We start from the raw sequence: 19,290 nt of genomic DNA, 5'->3' as shown, positions 1-19,290 counted from the left end.
CTTTATAATATTAGTTTGTACTAGCAGCCCGTCCCAACGTTGTCCGGGTATGAAATAGAATGTTTGTAATGTGTGTATTTGACAAGGGCAATTTATTTTAAAATCTTGCGGTACACAACATTTTTTGTTTCATTAGAATAGGGACGGAGAAGGCCCAGCTGCAGCCCTGGTTGTTGTTAGCAGGCGCGTGTAATTGGTGTAGTGATCCGCCGCCTGAGCCTGGCTACAGCCCTGGTTGAAGGAACTACTTTGCTGGCACAGTTCTTTTACCTTTTAAATGTATAGAGGAGTTGGCCTAAGGGCTAAGGCGCTCGACCTCGGACCTGGGGAACTGGGTTCGAGCCTTGGTAACGACGCCAAACATCCTGTGATTCTGGGCAAATCACTTAATCTCCCCGTGCCTAACAAAAATCAATGTGTGTCCTCATGTAACGTACCTGGTGCTATGTAAAGCGCTCTGATACCTGATTCAGTTCGGGTCAAGTTCGCGCTATATAAAACTCCGCAAAAAATAAAAATATGGTGGCCGTCTGCATAGCCTATGTCCTTCTGCTGCAACTGCCCTTTCCAACGCTGTATTCGGTGTTGTGATTGGTGCTGTGGTTACTGAGATTACCCGCCTCAAAAGTTTGGGCTCTCTCTTTATAATATTAGTATGGATTAATTATTCCATTGTAATTATGTTTTTAATAATTATTAATGGGTATTTGTAAATGATGTAGAAATATTTAAAAATTTAATTATTAATTATTTTAAATACAAAAATTATTTATAAGTATGTTATATTTAACTTTTACGCTATCCAACACTTTCTCTACTGTTGCACTCTCTGGAATTAGAATAGTAATTCTTACCCCTACGCTATCCAACACTTTCCCTAATGTTGCACTCTCTGGAGTTGGATTAGTAAATCTTACCCCTACGCTATCCAATGCTTTCCCTACTGTTGCACTCTCTGGAGTTGGAATAGTAATTTTTACCCCTACGCTAACCAACGCTTTCCCTAATGTTGCACTCTCTGGAGTGGGAATAGCAATTTTAACCCCTACGCTATCCAACGCTTTCCCTACTGTTGCACTCTCTGGAGTGGGAATAGTAATTTTTACCCTTATGCTATCCAATGCTTTCCCTACTGTTGCGCTCTCTGGAGTGGGAATAGTAATTTTTACCACTACGCTATCCAACCTTTTCCCTATTGTTGCACTCTATGGAGATGGAATAGTAATTTTTACCCCTACACTATCCAACGCTTTCCCTTCTGTTGTACTCTCTGGAGTGGGAATAGTAATTTTTACCCCTACGCTATCCTAAGCCTTCCCTACTGTTGCACTTTCTGGAGTGGGAATAGTAATTGTTACCCCTACGCTATCCAACGCTTTCCCTACTGTTGCACTCTTTGGAATAGTAATTTTTACCCCTACGCTATCCAACACTTTCCCTACAGTTTCACACTCTGGAGTTGGAATAGTATTTTTTACCCCTACGCTATCCAACGCTTCCCTACTGTTGCATTTTCTGGAGGGGAATAGTAATTTTAAGCCCTACGCTATCCAACATTTTCATTACTGTCGTTTTTTTCGGACTTTGAATAGTAGTTTTATTTCTTTAGCTATTAATATGTTTTGTCTTATTTTAGATAATGTAGTATATAATTCATTTTAAAAATATTGAAAGTATATTTAATTTTTTTAATTAATTAAATATACTTATTTACGTTATTGTTTTATGTGAGTAGATGTATTTGTAATGTATAATATTTTTTATAATTTATAAGTTAGTAAAATAATTATTAAAACGTATTATTAAGTAAGTATATATTATATATTTTATGTATATGTTTAATTAATGTTTTATTATTATGTATGTATTATTTATTAATTTTAAACATTATTAAATATTTTTAACTATGTTTATTTTATTTGTAAGTATTATTTTACAAATTTTTTTAACAGAAAAAAACAATATTTTTAATTACGATATTTTTAACATCGATATTTTTATACTTACCATGTTGTAGATAGGATGTTGATATTCTTGCCTTCGATATTCCTGAGTCGATATTTCTGTAGGTCGATATTTTCTAGGTCGGTATTCTGTCAGTGATTCGTTTTTGTGAACCAACGTAATAGTAGGTCGGTCAGTTCACAAAGTATCATGAGAATCGAAAAAATATCTTCGTGTAATTTTCAACCAGTTTTTGAAAATCCATTTTAGAACTACTGGCCAAGCAGGCTTAGAGAACATATTGTGAGCAAGCCCTGCGGAGAGAAAGAACTTATCTCTTTTTACTAACAGCTTAGACGGAACTTTGGAAAATGAGGGAAAAGCAATCCATTTTCTAGTACACCGATTGCTTGGTGAACTAATCAACATCCAAATAGTTAAACAATTTCTACCTACTGTGAGCTTCCCGCCTTCTGAGATTTCCCTTCCTGTATTTTTTGGGGATAGGCATCTTCTTGGTTCTCTTTTTCTGTGAGACGGTGATTTGAATCTAGGTATTCCATGAACAGTGAGATTTCTCTGATGTTACAGATTTGAGATGTTGGAACATTGTGCAATATGCAAGACTTGATTATGAATTTTCACTCTACAATTAATTGTGGCTTACTTACATTCTCCTTCCACTTCCTGAGCAGCTCCAGCACATGTTTCCATTGTATTGTCTTCCTGAACCTCCACACGAGAAACAAGTTGACTGAAATCAAAATAAGAAGACATCAGCATAAAAGCAATATTATATTGCTTTGACAGTTTGACTTAGGGTCTCATTTAGAGTTTGACCATCATTACCTCTGCCACACTGGGCGCCATATGTAGAGAACTCAGCATGGCAGGTATCTCTGCTTGCTTCGAAGTGAAGTAGATTTAACAGTCGTTCTACACTTCTCCCGAGTGTATTAATTCTAACTCAAAGGTTAATTTAAAAAAAAAACGTATTGGCTTCTTTTTTTGGGGCCCACTGGCACCAATCAACTAATCTGGGTTCCCTATCTTCCAAAACTCTGTTTTATAAACCATACCCTAAATTCGAGGTCTACCTCATCGAGATCACCCTACTCCTTGTGAAAAGCCTATATATTAAATTTCGCTTTGGCATCTTATCTTTAAGGCAGGGCCGTACCGGCCGTAACAGGGACTGGGCGTTTCCCTGGTGTACCGCCACGGTGGGGGTCGGTTTACAGCATAGATGCTATATCGGACCCCTGTAAAAAAAGCAGCTGCACTGTTTCCCACACACATCCCTACTCCCCTCCGCCCATGCCGCCCCAACTCAATTGCCAGGGCTGGTTTGCGTTCCCAGTCCGACCCTGTTTATGGGCATTTACTAGCAAATCGTCCAAAGGCTTTCTCTATATGACTGAGTCCTAACTGTGTGGGAATAAATCCGAGGATATCGACCATTTTTTGTTTTGCTATCCTTATTACACCAGCCCTAGGCACAAATGGATCCGCCCTTTGTGCCTCAAGTTGGGCCTCAACAGATTCTTGCTCGCTTGTAGGATTTTTACTTCTGATCCCTCCAGGATTACAGCTTTCACTATCATTAGATACTTGTTTGAGGCTTGGTCTGTAAGTTCCAGACTTTCTCCACCTGATACTCTGAACTCTTGTTAAAACTCTAAATCAGCAGATCTTTGTCAGTACTTTTTAGGTCGAGCCTAGAGCCAGCTCGCCTGCGCTGCTCTGCGAGACTTGTTGTGGTGGAGTAGCATATAGAAGTCTCGCCCACACTCCACACATATTTGCCATTGGCTTGTGTCATTGTCTGTCCTAAATGATGGCTTCTGATTTGTAAATGGGCTTGTTAGTCCCTCCTTAGTACCACCTCAATCAATCAATCAATCATAACACTTGTATAGCGCGCTACTCGCCCGGGAGAGTCTCAAGGCGCTTGGGGGAAGGTGTTCGCTACTGCTCGAACAGCCAGGTCTTGAGTTGTCTCCTGAAGGCTACATGGTCTTGGGTCAGCCGAAGGTGGATGGGGAGGGAGTTCCATGTCTTGGCCGCCAGGTAGGAGAAGGATCTGCCTCCGGCAGTGGGTCTTCGGATGCGTGGTACGGCGGTGAGGGCGAGGCTAGTAGATCGTAGCTGGCGGGTGGGCGTGTAGAAGGTCAGGCGGTCGTTGAGGTACTTGTGGCCCAGGTCGTGGAGAGACTTGTGTGCGTGGGTGAGGAGCCTGAACGTGATCCTCTTGTTGACGGGGAGCCAGTGCAGGTCCCTCAGGTGGCCGGAGATGTGGCTGCGTCGGGGGATGTCCAGGATGAGTCGGGCGGAGGCGTTCTGGATGCGTTGGAGTCTCCTCTGTAGCTTGGCTGTGGTTCTGGCATAGAGGGTGTTTCCGTAGTCCAGTCGGCTGGTGACGAGTGCCTGGGTGACCGTCTTCCTGGTTTCGGTCGGGATCCATCGGAAGATCTTGCGGAGCATGCGAAGGGTGTGAAAGCATGATGAGGAGACCGCGTTGACTTGTCTGGTCATCGAGAGGGAGGAGTCCAGGATGAAGCCCAGGTTGCGTGCGTGGTCTGTTGGCTTGGGAGCGGTGCCCAGGGCAGGGGGCCACCAGGAGTCGTCCCAGGTGGAGGGCGATGGTCCGAGGATGAGGACTTCCGTCTTGTCTGAGTTCAGTTTCAGGCGGCTGTTCTTCATCCACTCGGCGACGTCTTTCATCCCTTCGTGTAGGCTGGTTCTGGTGGGGTCGGGGTCTCTGGTGAGGGAGAGGATCAGCTGGGTGTCGTCGGCGTAGGAGATGATGTTGAGGTTGTGTTGGCGTGCGATGGCTGCAAGAGGTCTCATGTAGACGTTGAAGAGGGTGGGGCTGAGTGATGATCCTTGTGGTACGCCGCAGATGACTTTGGTGGCCTCGGATCGAAACGGGGGGAGGCGGACTCTCTGTGTTCTTCCGGCGAGGAACGAGATGATCCACTCCAGTGCCTTCTCTTGGATGCCGATGTTGCTGAGGCGTTGAACTAGGGTGCGGTGGCAGACAGTGTCGAACGCTGCAGAGAGGTCCAGGAGGATGAGGGCCGCAGTTTCCCCGTTGTCGAGCAGGGCTCGGATGTCGTCGGTGGCTGCGATGAGAGCGGTCACGGTGCTGTGGTTGGCTCTGAAACCGGACTGCGAGGGGTCGAGGGATCCGTTCGTCTCGAGGAAGGCGGCCAGCTGTCTGTTGACGATCTTCTGGATGACTTTAGCAGGAAAAGGGAGGAGCGAGATGGGGCGGAAGTTCTTGAGGTCGGTGGGGTCCGCTGTTGGTTTCTTCAGTAGGGCGCTGAGCTCGGCATGCTTCCAGCTCTCTGGGAAGGTGGCGGTGTTGAAGGAGGTGTTGATGATGTTCCGGAGTTGGGGTGCGATGGTAGAGTCGGCCTTGTTGAAGACGTGGTGGGGGCAGGGGTCGGTCGGAGATCCGGAGTGGATGGTGTTCATCGTGCGGGCTGTGTCTTCGGTGGTCACCGTGGTCCAGGTGCGGAGGGTGGCGGTGGGGGGTGTTGGTTCAACGGTTGGGTGCGTGGATGGTGCGCCGAAGCTGTTGTGGATGTCGGCGATCTTGCGGTGGAAGAACGAGGCGAGAGAGTCGCAGAGATCTTGTGATGGAGTGATGTCGTTGTTTCCGGTGCTGGGGTTGGAGAACTCCTTGACGATGCTGAAGAGATTCTTGCTGTCATGGGCGTTGTTGTCCATTCGTTCCTTCAGTGATTTCTTCTTGGTGGTGCGGATAAGCTGGTGGTGCTTGCGGGTGGCGTGTTTGAGGGCGGTCATGTTGTCAGTGGTCTGATCAAGGAGCCAGGCTTTCTCGAGGGTGCGGCAGGTCTTCTTGGAGTCCTTGAGTTCGTCGGTGAAGCAGGAGGCCTTCTTGCTTCTAGGTCTGCTGGGAGGGTTCTTCAGTGGTGCGAGGTCGTCGGCGCAGGCGGTCAGCCACTGTGTGAAGTTGCGGGCTGCTTCGTCGGGGTCCGTTGTGCTGGCGGGTGGGTTCTGGCTGAGGGAGGTGGTGAGCTGGTCGGCGGTGATCTTGCTCCAGCTCCTGTGAGGAACCTGTTGCGGGGGATGGTGGGTCGTGGTTCTCCTGAAGCTGAAGTGGACGCAGCTGTGGTCGGTCCAGTGGAGTCCGGTAGAGTGGCTGAAGGTGATGTGCTTGCTGGATGAGAAGACGGGATCAAGCGTGTGGCCGGCATAGTGGGTGGGAGTGTTGACCAATTGCTTGAGTCCGAGGTTGGCGAGGTTGTCCAGCAGGGCAGCGGTGTTGCGGTCCTTGTTGTTCTCCAGGTGGAAGTTGAGGTCCCCTAGGAGGATGTAGTCGGCGGAGGGGAGGGCGTGCGGGCTGATGAAGTCCGTGATGTCTTCGCTGAATTGTGTGCGTGGTCCCGGGGGTCTGTAGACGAGGGTGCCCTGAGGGTCGTCTTTGGGTCAGTGTGTATCTGGAAGTAAAGGTGCTCGGCTGCGGCGAAGGTGTTGTTGGCGTCGGTCGTGATGCGGATGGTGTTCTTGTGGACGATGGCGATGCCTCCTCCGGTCTGGTTGACGCGGTCCCTCCTGATGATCTTGTACCCGTCCGGGATGGCGATGGCGATGTCGGGGGCTGAGGAGACATTCATCCAGGTTTCCGTGAGGAAGGCGATGTCTGGTGATGTTGTGTCGATGAGGTTCCAGAGTTCCACGGCGTGTCTGTGGACGGAGCGGGTGTTGAGCAGGATGCACTTGAGGTGGTTGCTGCTGGTGTTTGGCTTTGCGGGTGCGGTGCAGGTTCGGAGGCATGTGAATCGGCAGGCTTGGCAGGTGAAGGGTCCGTGGATGCGTTTCGGGGTGGCCCGGCAGCAGGGGGGGGTTCCGGCCGGTATTGAGTGCATTGAGGGTGGCGGCGTGGTAGGTCTGTCGGGTCGTCTTGCATCGGCGGGGTCCAGGCGTGGACGGGCACAGACGGGCTTGCCTTTGGCGCGCCTTTGGCGCACAATCGGCACGCCCGCAGCGCGTGACCGCTGCGCGTCCGTGCGGTCGCCATTTATGGCTAAGTGGGAGGTAGGAGCAGCTGGGAGGCGGGAGCGGGGATGACACGGGAAAAGGGGGCGTGGCCGCGAGAACGGCGGCGACGGGAAGCGGGGAGCGGAGCAGGCCGCAGAGCGAGAACAAGTACAGAATAAACAATATTATACACAATGAAGCACAAAATACAACAGTTTGAACGCAGAAACAATCGAAATAGCTGGGGGACAGAACGGCAGGCAGACGGCAGAACGAGGCTGCGAGCAGCAGCTGGGCACACGAGGGGGCACACACACAGCTGGGGGCCGTGCGGCGCGGGGTGTCCTGAGAACAGGTCACCTCCACTTCATTTGTCACCTCCCATGGCGACTGGCCCCTTTACTTCAGTTGTTACACGGTACATACGTGTTATTTAGACTGTGAGCACTATTTTCTTTTTCAGTTTCTCTTACTGCAGGCACAACGTGCTTTGGTTCCTTCTTTACCCCCTCCCACTATCCGTGCCTTCTCCCTCTACCCCCGAACCCCACACCGGAAGTCTCTCTGTTTAGGAGGCCCCAACTTTTAGATGCTTGGCCGGTCCGGAGTTAAGGTGTCTCCCTCTTCCTCTCTAAGCGCACGGAGGATCTTAGGTGACCGGTGAATGAAGTTTGTGTGTCATGACCCAAAAGAGCGTACAACTCCAAACAAACGGTGGCCTTCCCCAATGAGAGGTCTCAACTCTGACCCTGAGCAGTTAGCCCGATCCTAGGATCCAAAACCCATGTCTTACCCAGTGGTGTAAAGATAGCCCCCGCGGTGCTGGGAGGGGGCCTGAGCTCCGGGGGTTTGAGGGGACAGGGGGGCTACTACACTGTGCACGGGTGGCGGGGGCTATTACACTGTGCATAGGTGGCGGGGGGCTACTACACTGTGCACGGGTGGCGGGGGCTATTACACTGTGCATAGGTGGCGGGGGGGCTACTACACTGTGCACGAGCGGCGGGAGTCTACTACACTCTGTTCGGACGGGGGAGGGGCTACTACACTGTGCACGAGCTGCGGCCTTGAATAGGTCTGGAGCGTTGGGAGCGCCCTCTATGTAACTTGGGGAGGGTGCCCACTTTTCTTTAGCCACTGGTCTTCCCTGGCAACCAACCTTTCAGAAGCGAACACGGCAGTGAAGTGGTTTGGTAATGAGATATCGGATTATTAAATTCGCTTTGTCACACGCCTGTAACCGCAACCTTCTGCATTATTACTCGCCCCCATCAAATTTCTCATATTTTTATTTGGTTCTGCACAATCAGTTTACTTTCCTTTTCCTATGTGCCAGGTGATAATATTGATTTGTATATAGAGCCTCATACCTGATATTGTCCATTTCTAAGCTCTATGTAAAAGGTGTGAATATTACCCGGTTGAATGTTATGCCTGTTCTTCTCTTCCTCGTCACAGTCCTTCGCCCCACTTCGGTCCTTGAAGTTCAGCTGTATGTAAGTTTGGGTTCTTGCCGGTGGTCAAACACTATTTGTGTGGGGATTGTTTACTGTGTTCATTACATTTACAGTGCGACACATTTTAAATGAACTCGCGGCGCACTGAAGTAGACATTCACACTGTCTGTTTTTGTTTTTTTATTTATTGAAGCAGCAAATAGTGTCTCTTAGAGACTGGGATGACGTCTGCGCTCCTAGTGACACCTTGGGCACCAGGAGAAGTCCACATGGAAGCTGATGAGGTGCAGGAGGTTATTCAACTCAATGTGACCACTAAGTTGAATGGCCCCAGGATTTTTTAAGACTTTATCCAGACAGGACATGTTTGTAACTGGGCAAGAGCTGACCATTTTATTACGTTTACCTTTACCCTGAGACTTTTTCAGTAAAAGAATAATTTGTCCAATTTCAAAAGCCTCAGGGAATACACCTTCCATTAGGGATACATTTCTTAAGCTGCACCAGTGATTGAAGTGGGCGCAATCGGAAGGCAGGACATGCCCATGCTTTTTAGGTCAAGCCTAGAGCCAGCGCACATGCTGACTTGTTGTGGTGGAGTAATGAATAGAAGCCCCGCCCACTCTCCACTCATATTTGTCATTCGCTTGTGTCATTGTCTGTCCTAAATGCTGACTTCATTTGTCACCTCCCATGGTGACTTGCCACTTTTCTTCAGTTGTTACACAGTACGTTGTATTTAGACTGTGAGCACTATTTTCATTTTTCAGTTTCTCTTACTGCAGGCCCGACGTGCTTTGGTGCCTCTTTAGCCCCTTTCCCTCCCGTTGTCCATGTCTTCTAACTTCCCCACTCCCTCCGCCCGCTGTCTGTGCCTTCTCCCGCCGGATGCCCACCCGCCCTCCCGTTGTCCATGATGCGTACCATTTGCAATGAAATAGGTCCTGCATTTACACGAGTTTGAGCTATTGGCATTGGAAATGACATTCACTTTTGACTTTTATGTTTTGGTTTTTAAACATAACTAAAACGCATTATCATTTACAATGCCAATAGCTTAAACTCGTGTAAATGCGAGACCTTTTGCATTACAAATGGAAACAGAACTGGGATACGTGCGCTATCTTTACGCACTGTAGCAGATCACTAACATTTTGTCTGCACTTTATTGTCTTACTAGCAGCCCGTCCCGACGTTGTCCGGGTATGAAATAGAATGTTGTAATGTGTGTATTTGGCAAGGACAATTTATTTTAAAATCTCGCGGTAGACAACATTTTTTGTTTCATTAGAACAGGGACGGAGAAGGCCCAGCTGCTGATGTTAGCAGGCGCGTGTAATTGGTGTAGTGATCCGCCACCTGAGCCCGGCTACAGCCCTGGTTGATGTTAGCAGGCGCGTGTAATGTCGTTGAATGAGAGAGTTATCAGCCACGGGTAAATCCGTTTAATGAGAGAGTTGAATGACAGCGAGTAGGAGAGGCTGCAATAATTGTCCCCGCAGACACGCTCATTTGCGTGTTCCCCCGCTTCAGACCCAGATGCAGGCCTGTTTGATGTTAGCAGGCGCGTGTTCCCCTGCTTGAGGCCCAGCTGCAGCCCTGGTTGATGTTATCAGGCGCGTGTAATTAGTGTACTGATCCACCGCCTGAGCCCGGCTAGAGCCCTGGTTGATGATAGCAGGCACGTGTAATTTCGTTGAATGAGAGAGTTCAGTAACAGTGCACAGGAGGGGCTGCAGTAACGTTACTTACCAGGCCTCCAGATGAACGCGTTTGTCACGCACCCAGCACACGGCCACAGCAGACGATCTTCTGTTTAATGTACGACCCACATGGCATAAAGGGCGGAACGTAGCACATGCCCCCAGCGTTTCTCACGCCCCCAGCGTGCCCCTTGATGCGGCACAATTGTGCTCACATGGCATGAAGGCCGGAAACACGCCCCCAGCATTTCTCACGCCCCCAGCGTGCCCCTTGATGCTGCGCAGGAATGTAATTGGCGCTTGTATGTACGACTCACATGGCATGAAGGGCGGACACATGCCCCCAGCGTTTGTCACGCCCCCAGGGTTTGTCACGCCCCCAGCACAGGCCCACAGCCCTCGATGTGATGGCCGTATCACACGCCCCAAGTGTTAGTCACGCCCCCAGCCCACGCCCACAGCACAACGCAGACACGCCCACAAGGGACTACTTTGCTGGCATGGTTCTTTTACCTTTTAAATGTATAGAGGAGTTGGCCTAACGGCTAAGGCGCTCGACCTCGGACCTGAGGATCTGGGTTCGAGCCTTGGTAACGACGCCAAACATCCTGTGATTCTGGGCAAATCACTTAATCTCCCCGTGCCTAACAAAAATGAATGTGTGTCCTCATGTAACGTAACTGGTGCTATGTAAAGCGCTCTGATACCTGATTCAGTTTGGGTCAAGTTCGCGCTATATAAAACTCTGCAAAAAATATATATATATATGGTGGCCGTATGCATTGCCTATGTCCTTCTGCTGCAACTGCCCTTTCCAACGCTGTATTAGGTGTTGTGATTGGTGCTGTGGTTACTGAGATTACCCGCCTCAAAGGTTTGGGTTCTCTCTTTATAAAATTAGTATGGATAGCAGCCCGTCCCGACGTTGTCCGGGTATGAAATAGAATGTGTGTAATGTGTGTATTTGGCAAGGGCAATTTATTTTAAAATCTCGCGGTAGACAACATTTTTTGTTTCATTAGAATAGGGACAGAGAAGGCCCAGCTGCAGCCCTGGTTGATGTTAGCAGGCGCGTGTAATTGGTGTAGTGATCCGCCACCTGAGCCCGGCTACAGCCCTGGTTGATGTTAGCAGGCGCGTGTAATGTCGTTGAATGAGAGAGTTATCAGCCGCGGGTAAATCCGTTTAATGAGAGAGTTGAGTGACAGCGAGTAGGAGAGGCTGCAGTAATTGTCCCCGCAGACACGCTCATTCGCGTGTTCCCCCGCTTGAGGCCCAGATGCAGGCCTGTTTGATGTTAGCAGGCGTTTGTTCCCCCGCTTGAGGCCCAGCTGCAGCCCTGGTTGATGTTATCAGGCGCGTGTAATTAGTGTACTGATCCGCCGCCTGAGCCCGGCTAGAGCCCTGGTTGATGGTAGCAGGCGCGTGTAATTTAGTTGAATGAGAGAGTTCAGTAACAGCACGCAGGAGAGGCTGCAATAACATTACTTACTAGGCCTCCAGGTGAACGCGTTTGTCACGCCCCCAACACACGGCCACAGCAGACGATCTTCTGATTAATGTACGACCCACATGGCATGAAGGGCGGAACGTAGCACACGCCCCCAGCATTTCTCACGCCCCAGCGTGCCCCTTGATGCGGCACAGTTGCGTTCACATGGCATGAAGGCCGGATACACGCCCCCAGCGTTTCTCACGCCCCAGTGTGTCACACCCCAGCGTGCCCCTTGATGCTGCGCAGCAACGTAATTGGCGCTTGAATGTACGACTCACATGGCATGAAGGGCGGACACACGCCCCCAGTGTTTGTCACGCCCCCAGAATACGCCCACAGCCCACGATGTGATGGCCGTACCACACGCCCCCAGCGTTAGTCACGCCCCCAGCCCACGCCCACAGCACAACGCAGACATGCCCACAAGGGACTACTTTGCTGGCACGGTTCTTTTACCTTTTAAATGTATAGAGGAGTTGGCCTAACGGCTAAGGCGCTCGACCTCGGACCTGGGGATCTGGGTTCGAGCCTTGGTAACGACGCCAAACATCCTGTGATTCTGGGCAAATCACTTAATCTCCCCCTGCCTAACAAAAATGAATGTGTGTCCTCATGTAACGTAACTGGTGCTATGTAAAGCGCTCTGATACCTGATTCAGTTTGGGTCAAGTTCGCGCTATATAAAACTCTGCAAAAAAAATAAAAAAATATGGTGGCCGTCTGCATAGCCTATGTCCTTCTGCTGCAACTGCCCTTTCCAACGCTGTATTGGGTGTTGTGATTGGTGCTGTGGTTACTGAGATACCCGCCTCAAAGGTTTGGGCTCTCTCTTTATAATATTAGTATGGATATGGATGATGGAACATTACTATGCACTTTATCTGACTGTTAATTGCCCTTGCTAGTAATGCACTTTATATGTGCCACTTGTGGTAACTAGATTCTGTGAGCATTGTCTAATTTCCAATTGCAGCTGAGTATGTGTAGCGTGGTTCTAGACTGTACTTTTATCGCCTTCTAGCCGAAATAACGGGTTTTTTTCCCGCAAGCTTTGTAAATAGCACCTAGGTAGTTTTATGCATCGATCGTGCAAAGTATTCTCCATTCAAATAGAAGGACCAGAAAGAGGTGTCCCTTTTCACAAGCCCTGTGCTTACTTAGTTCTAAAATTGGCACTCTTTTTGAACAGCGACTGGAAGGAAAGAAACAAGCTTATTGATCGTGCTTGCTTCGAAGCAGAGCGGATTAAACATATGGGATATAAACTATTATATTCACTCCCTTTCTGCAGTTTGCAAAACCTGCTGTAGAAACTGAAGCTTAGGAATTGTTCAGTGGTGTGGCTACAATCAGTGTTTAATATCTGTTGGTGTTTGCCGGTGCTCGGTAAGTGTTTATGGGATTCTACCACATGGTGGCGCTGTGTGTGTATGCTCAGCAGAGTTCATGGACCGTTTGGAACATTTGACTATTTAATATAGTTTTAAAACTGGACAAGTGACATGTGGGTGACACCAACTGCAGAGGGCCCCATGTGAAATACAAATTTAGCACTGGCTGCTAGTTAAAAATGACCCAAACCAGGACTATCCTGAATTTTACCCACATATTTATCTAAACTCTTTAATATAATGGATGAAATATGTCAGTCATAAAGCTTTATTCGAGTTGCATACTCATAAAAGCACAACATACATTTTAAAACAACACAATTAATAATTAAATTACATTTGATCAAATACATTTTTATAAACCAGTTGTGCAAGCTTTAAACAATATTAAAATGACACACAATGAAACAGTTATCAAATCGAATTAGTGGAAAGGACTCTCCGCCCAAATGGACCAGGCCCACCCCAGATATTTAGCTATACCCATAACAATAGGCTCCTCAGTGGTGGTACAGATAATTCTCTGTGCCTCAGCAGCACTATTTGTCCCAAGGTTCTTGCAAACTGGAACTAACCAAACCCTTCTTGGGGTGGCGTAGGCATTACAAGCAAATAAGAAGTGACCCACACTTTCATTGGCTGTACCACATGCTGGGCAGCACAGGGTATTCGAACTCTTCCACCTGCCTGTTAAGTATCTCAAGGGGAGGGAGCCAGATCTTAGCTGGAAAAACAACTTCCTGTCCGTGGGGACAGTAATACTGTCCCAGTACTGTTCTAGCACAGGACACATTTTGATTTCCAGAAAGCGACCACCCATCGAGTCCGATTTAGCCCCCCTCCATAGCCTACCATCTATCCACTCCCAATATAAGGTTCTAAGTGTATTTTTGCTTGGGAAAACCTCCCCCGCAGGGTTGTTCCATAGGTTGGAAAGACCCAGTTCGCCTAGCATGACCCTTAAGTTTTTCAGCCATAGTATTTTATGGAAGGTGTCAAGTTTAATTATTGCTAGAAACCCGTCCGCATAGTGCCTAATCTCGGGAGTAGACCAGAGTCGTCTCCAATATAGGATGGGACGCAGTCGAGCTCGATCACTAGCAGTTCTTCTCCCAAGATCAAGACTAAGCGGGATTAATGGGGTACTCTGGGGAAGTCCCGTAATTCCCCTAAGAAACCTGTTCTCTACTATCTGTAGGGAGGTGAGCTTCTCAAAGCCCCACAGTTCTGCCCCATATAGGGCCGACCCTATTGCCTTAGCATCATATACAGCAAGGACAGGTTTTATGGGCTTTGTTTTTGATCTTTTATGCTCCACCTGTAGAGCCCCCGAAATTTGCAGGTGTTTCAAAACCGCTTTTTCTATATGGCGAGACCAGCCCTGGTTAGTTGCTATTTGTACTCCTAGATAGGTGAACTCCCTAACTATCTCAAGCTCGATGTTATTCATATGTATCCTGGGGCGAGGTTTACGTCCTCGAGAAAAGGCCATCAACTTGGTCTTGCCTACGTTAACTTCAAGACCATGCTCCAGGCAGAACTCATCAAAGATATTTAAGGCACGCTGTAGCCCAGCGGGGGTCTTAGACATTATTAACGTGTCGTCAGCGAACATCAGGATCGGAACCCTGAGGCCCGCTAACGAAGGAGCATCCACACTGGCATCCAGGATCCTGCCCACTATCCCATTAATATATAATGTAAAAAGCAAGGGTGCCATTGCACAACCTTGACGAACCCCTCGTTCTACCGGGAAGTCGATGGAAGATTGGCCGTCCAACCCCCACTGGACTTTAGCAAAATTGCTCTCATGTAACCTCATGATTAGGGTGAGCAATTCTGCTGGAATACCTATCTTGTTTAAAACTGACCAGAGCTTGCTTCTTGGAACTAAGTCAAATGCAGCCCGCAAGTTGACAAAAGCGACATACAGGCTGCCCCTGCCAAGAAGTACCGTACCCCACCGCAACATAGTGAAACGAAACACCTGGTCAACAGTGCTGGTGGCCCTCCAGAAGCCTGCCTGAAAAGGGGAAAGAGAATTAGTCTCATCCACCCATTCCATAAGTTTGTTTACCACCATCTTCCCTATCACTTTTTGGATAGTGGCAATCAAACTTATTGGCCTATAGTTGGCCAGAAGGGATCGATCTCCTTTTTTATATATCGGTATAATAATGGCTCCCTTCCATTGGTCTGGGACTGGCGCGCCTTTTGCAATGGCGTTCCCCAACAGGAACACATACCTGACCCACCTATTTTTATCGTATTTAAAAACATCCGAGGGTATCCCATCTATACCCGGATGAAATATATACAGGGGTGACTTTTTAATTAAGTTGCAATTTGGAAAGCATACAATAATACTTACTAACAAACTATTGTATAGTTACATATGTGGAAACAGCCTACCAGTCTCTTAGTCCACAATATTTACGTACAATGTTCAAATTCCTATGATTTCTTTACATATTCCAAGCACACTCTGTTTATGTTTTATCTTTTTAACTAACACGAAAAAATAAAAACCAAAAGTCAATCGTTATACATGGGCTAGCAAATTTCAAAGATACATTAACAGTTATTTGGGAGCACACACAGCTCTTCTGAGACTGGTTTTGCTGGACAGCCGGATTTAGTAGTGAGCAAGCATGCACCAGAGACTGAAGAAACTCATGAAATGTTCCTGGAATGAATGCTGGTATTTAGATTTCCCACCAAAAACGTCCTATGGCTGTTCAAACTTAGCCACATTTCCTCCACAAATGATGACTTTCAAGGTTTGACCCAATGTCAGTGGAATTTGGGACTTCATGGAACAACCCTCTTTTCCCAGACTCTCTGAACAATAATATGGTCAAGAAATAGAGGACAAATGGTAAGAATTTCACTTAAGAAAGTAAAATATATATATGTTTTAACCTGTTCCAAGGCTTTCCCTACAAAAATGTTAAATGAACACTCACTAACCATGCATTATTAGTAAATTGAACATTATCATAAACAATATTGAAATGCTCAAACTATTGGAATGCTGGCATTTGAACACTTTTTTTTAGACTTATGCTGAAGTAAAACTCAATTATGCTTGATGAATATGTAAAATATATTACTAATTAGTAATATTTTGAGTAATTGTAGTAAAGTATTGATTGATTACTTACAAAGATAGGTAGATTAGATGGCGCCAGACTCAATTAATGCTCAAATTAATTGAGCTTCGGTGAAGCAAAGCAATTAAATGCACATTTTAAATTCTATACCACTACTCAGTGTACCTCAATTTCCCTGCAGCTGAGGAACAGTTCAAGGGACCTGCTTGAGCATTCTATTATTTGTTTGTAGGGCTTGGGGGATCCGTTGGCAGAAATCTTCAAGTAGTTGCAAACAGATTTTGTTCTTAGCAATTACACTGTCTCAATAAAAATCCAATTGCAGATTATCTCCACGATTCGAAGTCTAGTTCAGTATCTGGGGTGCATCAGCTCTTTTTGTTGTAATTTACAGATTATCTATACTACTATTATAAAGAGAGAACATACAGCTAGATTCATCAAAGACCCGTTTTGCGAGTCTTTAATAGCGATTCATAAGGAATCGCTATTAAGGACTTGCAAAACGGGATTCATGTAGAAATTGCAAAAAAAATTGCGATGCCTACATCTTCCTTATTTGCGATTAGCAAATTGCTAATCGCAAATAAGGAATAACTCCCCATTCATTCCTATGGGCCAATAGGCCCATAGGAATGAATGGGGAGTTATTCCTTATTTGCGATTAGCAATTTGCTAATCGCAAATAAGATTGCGATTTCAAGGGTGCTAGGGGTGTCCAAAGGACACCCTGTAGCACTCCTGAAATGTAAACAACATTAGTGTTGCGCACACACATGTCCAAAGGACATGTGTGTGTGTAACATGCAACTTAGAAAAATGCATTTAAATGCATTTAAGTTTTCGCTATTTACCACGAGGTTTGACCTCGCGGTAAATAGCGGCCCAAAATTGCGATTTCGCAATTTTAAAATGGTTAATGAATTGAATTTAAGGATTCTCAAATAGAGATTACTTAAATGCAATTCCTCGCAAATGTGCGAATTCTTTATTAGCGAATTTTGCATTTGGGGTGATGAATCCCAAATGCAAAAATTGCACTCGCAAAGGGCCAGATTCTCAGAATCTGGCCCTTTGCGAGCGCAATTAAGCTTGATGAATGTCCCAGTGTGTCCTTTGAGCGAGGTAAACTCGAAAAGTACACCGCCAATCGCAACACCCAATACAGCGTTGGAAAGGGGAGGTCCAGTAGATGGACATAGGCTATAAAAAAATAAAAATAAACGTTATTTAAAAAATAAACAATAAAAAAAACGTAGTCCCTAAGAAGTAGCGCCGGCCGTGTGTGCTAACAACGTGCGTGCTGACATCATCGGAGGACAGGAACGCGAGGAGGAGCGGACAACAGCGCGGGGAGGAGTGGAAAACTTAGCCAGACTGGAGGGAATGAGGTACGTGAACCGCGGGGAAGAGCGGTGAAGTAAGGCGGACTGGAGCGGAATGGAGGATAACGGCGCATGGGCGAGCGGAGAATGTAGCAAAACTGCAGCGCCATGAGGTATGTGAAACGCAGGGAGGAGCGGTGAAGTACGCGGGGAGGAGCAGTAAGTGAGGCGGAATGGAGCGGGATAGCGGACTGCAGCGGGGCTTGTAGACTGGCTTGGTGTAGTGGGGGGCGGTGAAGTGAGGTGGACTGGAGCGGGATAGCAAAATAAATGATAGGTTTTAAAACGGCTTTCACATTTGGTGCAGATATTTAAGTGAGAGTAGTGGGGGGCGGTGAAGTGAGGCGGACTGGAGCGGGGGCCTGGGTTTGTGCGACTGGGAGCAAGCGCTGAGGTAAGGTGCACGCAAGCCTGAAATGCTGCCCCCAGCCCCCTTCTGCCCCGGGCAATGCTGGGGCGGGCTGCTAGTTGTAATATAATATCGATTGGTGTGGAGGTACAAAAAGGCTCCATTTGTGTATGCTCCTCCTGCTGCTCACCAGTTCATGAAGGCTTCTAGCCAAATCTGGCAATACTAGTGAACATTTTGGTAAATGCATTATTCTACACTAAGGGTGATTCAAATAATAAATCAATCCATCAATGAAATTAAATGAAATGTGGTATTTATAAAGCGCAAACTGTCAATCCGGAAGGAGCCTCCTGGCGATATACGGATAAAAACAAACTTAGCATTTGGGAATGGAGACCTAGATGAGGGCTTGACAGAATTCATCTGATGCTCCAAAGATCCAGGTCCTTAGGGCCTTCCTAAACTGCATTTCAGGTTCTATCGATCTCAATTTAATTGGCATTAAATTCCAGGCCTTTGAACCTAACACGGTTGCAGATTTCCCTCCCTGCGTTTTGAGTTTGAAACCCAGAGGTTTGAGGAGGTTTGCTGATGAAGATCTAAGTAGCCTCGTTGTAGTATGTGGTGTGAATCTTGTTGAAAGATATACTGGCCCCAGCCGGCGAATAGCTCTAAAGGTGGTAATCAATCAATCAATTAATTAATTATTCAGGAGATTCATATAGCACACAGGTGCTAAAGGCATCCAGATGCTCATGCACAAGACGGGAACCAACAGTAAAATAGGCAGATTAATCCATGTCAAAGAGCCATGTCTTCATCTGAGACGTCAAATCTGTCCTTTTCCAGGTGCCGCAAGGCGAGAGGAAGTGAGTTTCGTGCTTTGGAGAACAAAACCGACAAAAAGTAGCCGCACCTAGTACTCAGGCGAAACCCCGGACAATTTAGTAATTGAGCGTGGTCTGCTGTTAAGGCATGCCTAGGTTGGGAATGCTGAAGCATGTTCCAAATATATTTAGGGGCTGAGCGATGAAAAGCATGAAAGGAAATAACTGAGACTTTAAATATATTATAATTATTTTATAATATTTGATAGGAAGCCAGTGTAGTTTTCTCAGAAGAGGACGTGCCGATTGCGTTTTTAGAAGTTCCAACATTATTCGGTCGGCCGCATTTCACACAGTTTGCAGGCGGTGCAGCTGGTACGATAGCAAATCACTGGCGTAACAAAAAGTGAGGGGGCCTCCCTGCACGGTACTTAGGGGGGCCCCGTCCGGGTTCAATCAAGAGCTCGCCAGGCCAGAGTTTAGTGCCGAGGGGGCCCCTTGGAGCTAGGGCCCCCCCCGCACCGCGTGGGCTGCGGGGGCCTGTGTTAAGCCCCTGTAGCAAATCCAGATATAGGGCATTGGCATAATCCAATCTAGAGGAGATGGAAGCTTG

The 19,290-nt window shown here is 47.2% G+C and overlaps 1 protein-coding gene across 1 annotated transcript in view; it reads right to left on the bottom strand.

Moving 5' to 3' along the window:
• LOC144783441 (protein SSUH2 homolog) overlaps window positions 1-19,290 on the bottom strand; it is a 180,287-nt gene that overhangs the window by 87,366 nt on the left and 73,631 nt on the right. Inside the window, exon 8 of the mRNA XM_078662416.1 lies at window positions 2,616-2,698. Within this exon, the coding sequence (XP_078518542.1) occupies window positions 2,616-2,698 (83 nt within the window). The remainder of the gene's footprint in view (window positions 1-2,615; window positions 2,699-19,290) is intronic.

This window comes from Lissotriton helveticus, chromosome 9, assembly GCF_964261635.1.
Source record: "Lissotriton helveticus chromosome 9, aLisHel1.1, whole genome shotgun sequence".
NCBI classification, from domain to species: Eukaryota; Metazoa; Chordata; class Amphibia; order Caudata; family Salamandridae; genus Lissotriton; species Lissotriton helveticus.
Note: the sequence above shows the minus strand (reverse complement) of the source record. Positions and strands in the feature narration are given on the sequence as shown.